Source organism: Limulus polyphemus, unplaced genomic scaffold (assembly GCF_000517525.1).
Source record: "Limulus polyphemus unplaced genomic scaffold, Limulus_polyphemus-2.1.2 Scaffold1041, whole genome shotgun sequence".
NCBI lineage: Eukaryota > Metazoa > Arthropoda > Merostomata > Xiphosura > Limulidae > Limulus > Limulus polyphemus.
The window spans coordinates 205,150-210,018 of NW_013666651.1; the positions used below are offsets into that span (position 1 = coordinate 205,150).

General features: G+C 36.1%; 2 protein-coding genes and 1 non-coding gene across 3 annotated transcripts in view; 2 read left to right on the forward strand and 1 right to left on the reverse strand.

Moving 5' to 3' along the window:
• The first annotated feature begins 1,371 nt into the window (after positions 1 to 1,371).
• On the forward strand, positions 1,372 to 2,148 carry LOC106461832 (zinc finger MYM-type protein 1-like). The gene has a single exon (XM_013921689.1). The coding sequence runs from the start codon at positions 1,372 to 1,374 to the stop codon at positions 2,146 to 2,148; it is 777 nt and encodes a 258-aa protein (XP_013777143.1).
• Positions 2,149 to 2,627: 479 nt separating this feature from the next.
• LOC106461833 (glycoprotein 3-alpha-L-fucosyltransferase A-like) overlaps positions 2,628 to 4,869 on the forward strand; it is a 15,205-nt gene continuing 12,963 nt past the window's right edge. Inside the window, exons 1-2 of the mRNA XM_013921690.1 lie at positions 2,628 to 2,786; positions 4,413 to 4,475. Of these exons, the coding sequence (XP_013777144.1) occupies positions 2,628 to 2,786; positions 4,413 to 4,475 (222 nt within the window). The remainder of the gene's footprint in view (positions 2,787 to 4,412; positions 4,476 to 4,869) is intronic.
• Positions 3,799 to 3,871, reverse strand: Trnar-ccu. The gene has a single exon. It is a non-coding gene; the product is annotated as a tRNA-Arg (tRNA).

Sequence of the window (4,869 nt, forward strand, 5' to 3'; positions counted from 1 at the left end):
CCTTTCAATGTCTTAAAAGCATGCTGCAAGAAACTGCCCATTTGAACTTCTGGTCTTTTTTTGACAAATCATGTAGTGGAGCAGCTATAGTTGCAAAGTCCTTCACAAACTTCCGGTAATAGGTACAGAGTCCCAAGAAATTTCTTAACTCTCTCACATTGTCTGGTGTTGGCCAATCACACACTGTTTTCACCTTGTCAGTATCAGTTCGCACACCATGCTCACTAACAATGTGACCCAAGTAGAGCACCTCTTTCTGGAACAAGTGGCATTTCTTGGGATGGAGTTTGAGGTTTGCTGCTTTCAAACGCTTGAATACTTCCTCTAGCTGGGACATTTCCTCATCAAACGTTGTTGCAAACACAATGACATCATTCAGGTACACCAAGGCTATCCTCCAGGTTATGAATTACTTGGGAAGATTACCAATAATAAGCAAAAGGTTCCTTTGTCAATAAACTTCATAGATATCCAGAAAAAGCAAATATATTTAAAAACTGATAAATGTAATACCTTAAGGTACATTTAAAAATCAAATTAATTCTTTATTTATCAGATTAAAATTAATGTTAGCATAAAAGTTTTGTTATTTTACCTTACAATCAATATTTCACAAAATTTTGAAGAATTCATATTCACTGGTCAAAGGTTAGGTTTCGCTATTCACCCTGTACACAGTGGCGGATTAACCATTAGACTGAATAGGCTTAAGCCTAGAGGGTTGGAAGGGGGGGGGGGTGGAGCCCGATAGCAAAAAGGTTTAATTGAGTGTACAGAAAATGGTTTGAGTGTACACCTGAGTATTTAGGGTGATATTTCAGTACTTTTGCATATATTTTTTTCATATCTTGAATATTACAAATACTATTTTGTTCTCTAAATTAAGCTCCAAACATATAAACATTTAGAAGTAATGCTTTTAGGACTTCGTACTGCAACCGCGAGATTGTGTTTACCATGCCGACGTTATTACGTCACGAATTGGTGTCAACAATGAAAACGTGAACCTAAAGCTCTCTGTTCATACTAGTATTTTGTGTTGTTGGCAGTTTTTCTTCTGCAAAATGGCTACTAGGGAATACAAACATAAAAGTGGAGCACAAAAAAAGAAAGAGAACAAGAGAGGCTACAAAATAATACATCCAAGCTTGACAAGTTTTGTAAACCAGCAAAAGAAGCAGTACTTGATGATGTGGACCATGCAAAAGTAGGCGAAGAATCGCAACGTGAAGTTCATTCTGGATCCGATGATGGAGAAATCGCAGACAAGTCGTCGAAGTCAATGGAGAGTGATTTGGCATGTGACCTGACAAAATTACAGAAGACATGCTCGTATACTGGTTAACGACAGGGAGCGAAGCCTGTTGGAACATGAATGCCAGTATTGTGAAATCTATAGAATATGACGGTAAACAGAAACGTTACTTTAGTAAGTCCATGTTTTACCGCTCCATTACAAATGGCGAGAAAATCAGAAGTTGGCTGTGTTATTCTCCAAACACAGATAAGGCATTCTGTTTTAACTGCAAACTGTTTACAAATTCAAGTAAAGACCATACTTTTTCGAAGCATGGCTTCTCTGACTGGAAAAATGCAAGTCAAAGATCAGAAAGTCCTGAAAACAGCCAAGGTCATCGAGATGCGACCAGTACCCTCACTACAAGGTCTCGAGGTATTGGATATGTAAACAGCTTGATTACTCGACAATCAGAATGTGATTACATGAAAACACTTCTGGATAGGGTTGTCGCTACAATTAAAATTCTTGCTGAGCGGGGACTAGCCTTTAGGGGACACAACGAGTGTATCGGATCATCAAACAATGGCAGTTTTCTAGGGAAACTAGAATTGCTAGCGCAATTCGATCCTTTTTTGGCAACTCATATTGAACATAATGGAAATAAGGGTAAAGGCTCTGTGTCCTACCTTTCATCCACAGTATGCGATGAGCTGATTGAAATGCTTGGACAAAAGATGTTAGAGAAAATTATATTGGAACTCAAAGAAGCCAAACATTTTTCAGTATCTGTGGATTCAACCACTGATATTTCACACGTGGATACTCGTTGGTCTGCTCACGCAAAGTACTACTGCCACCCTAGATCAGGGATACGAGAAAGTAAAATCAGCATTGGAAAGCATTGCTGACAATCCAGATGAAAAGTCAAACATGCGACAAGAAGCCAGAGGTCTTGTAAGCAAAATGGAATCTCTGGAGTATGGAATACTTCTCAGCGTTTGGGCAACAATTTTGTAGCGATTCCACAAAACCAGCTTGATTTTACAAAACCCAGAAATAGATCTTAACGAAGGCGTGAGACTTTTGCAGTCTTTGGAGGCCTATATCTCAGACCTCAGGACCAATGACTCATTTGAGAACATTGAGCAAGAAGGCATTGCAAAGGCTGGGACATCACTTTACACAGAAGAAACGCAAAGGAAGCGAAAAGTTTGTACCACGATAACAAGATATGATGGCAAAGCACAGGCAACAGATTTTTCACCTTGCCAGAGTTTCAAGATTAATGTGTACTTACCGAAATTATCAGCAGAGCTTAAAAGACGCACTGAAGCATATAGATCTGTGTCCAACCGATTTGCATTTCTTTCTTGTATTTGCAATATTGATGTCGACGCACATAAAAAGGCAGCGAATACCCTCATACAACGACTATAATCCAAACGACTTTGACTTGGCCTTTGTGAAAGAGCTCGTCCACTTTCAGAAGTACATTCAAGGACAATCCGATGATGATGTCACTGTTACTGGGATGTATCGAGCTCTGGTAAGAGATCGACTGCACGAGGTGTATCCAAATACATACATTTGCTTTAGAATTTATCCGTCCTTAATGATCATTAACTGTTCAGATGAGCGTTCATTTTCGGCACTGAAGAGGATCAAAACCTATTTGCGCTCAACAATGAGCGATGAGAAACTTAGTTATCTGGCACATTGAATCAGATATGCTTCGATCTGTTGATTTACATGCTGTTATCGACACTTTTGTAAACCAAAAAACACGGAACTTTTTAAAACTACAAATGTAAAGAAAATGAAAAATAAATGAATAAAAGGGCCGTAGTTGATTCCTATAACTTTATGATATTATACATGTAGTATATTATACAGAGTACAACGATATAAGTTATTTAACGTAACTTAACGTCACTTTATTCTATTCAACGAAGGGTGGGGTAGGGGGCATGATCAGGGGGAGCCTTAGTAAAGCTCAGCCTAGGGGCCCCGGTGGTAGTTAATCCGCCACAGCCTGTACATGAGGGAGAATTGAATGAAACATAACCATAATGGAAAAGAAAAGGTGATAAATCAAACAAAAATAAGGAAAATATGAAACAGAAAGGGTGGCTGGATAAATTTGAAAAATAAAAGCAAAAAACAAAACAACTCAAACAATATTTAAAAAGGTGTAAGAGAAAGTGGTGACGTTATATGGGGACGCTTTACACTTGAGATGTTATAACTGAAGGGTAAGGAAAATATTTTCACATTGTTTAGATTGGGGACGCTCTACACGTGAGCTGGTAAAAGCTATGGGTAACGAAAATCTCTTCAGATTGTTGTGAAACTAATTGTAATAATATCTGAGTAAAAATTCCAGATGATATTCCCTCAGAGACAATACTCCATAAAACCCTTACAAACTGCTACAATTTTTACAAAAAAGAAGTTTCCATAATTAACTAACTAATACGAATTTATGGTTTTGTGAATGATTATCGAATATACATTTTTGCATTAACATTTAAGATATATTATAAAATTAAATTCCCTCTTACCCTTGACGGGACTCGAACCCGCAATCTCCGGTTTAGGAAACCGAAGCCTTATCCATTAGGCCACAAGGGCTTAATGTAATTCTTTTTATTGCTTTTAATTTATAAGGAAAAGGTGTAATATAACTATTAAAGTGAACTGTTGAAATTCAGCATTAGGCTGATAGAGACCCTTTATAGAATTAAGTTATTTTACAATTCGTACAGAGAAACAAAAGAAACACGTGAGACATATCACTATTTATTCATTTTTGGTAGTCTTCCACAAAGGTTATAAGTGTTTTACGCTTTATATAGAGCTATTTTATGCATGTATCCTTTTCTATGAATATAACATAATACCGTAAATACATAATTTTGCAGTAGAATAAATTTTGCTACTTTATAACAATTCCAGTAGTTTTACTCTATGATCAATAACAGCAAGTTGCTGTGGTAGTTTTACTCTATGATCAATAACAATTTTTGCTGCAGTAGCTTTACTAGTCGATAAATAACAATTATTGAGGTAGTTTCACTGAATGGTCAATAACAGTGGACGCTAAATAGCTTTACTGTTTATTCGAAACATCCAAATGGTTTATTGAAATCAGTAAAAACATTTTTTTTTTCAGACGAAACAAAAACCAGGTCACAAGTTAAATCAATGGTTTCTTCGAGAAGATCGTTGGTATATGGTGAGTTAACAAAAAACTATCCATAAAAACTTTATTTCCAAAATTGGCTCATTTGACACAACTGACAAAGCCAAAATTGTTGTCTATAATATATTATTGTGTAGAATGACCTTTCGAAAAAAACTAGTTAAAATAATCGGTAAGAGAAGGTGCTTACGTTTGAGACAATCGATCTAACAGAAACACATTCTTTGTGAATCTTAGACAATCCATATAGGATTCCAGCATGTGAACCAGAGAGGTTCTACATGTCGACAAATTTATCATTGACTAAAAGGTCTTTCCTAAGTTTTCTCAAATAATCTGTAGTGTGAGACCAAAATAATGTTTATATATATATATATATATATATATATAAGAACATTAACTTCATATATATTTGTCTTGTTCACAA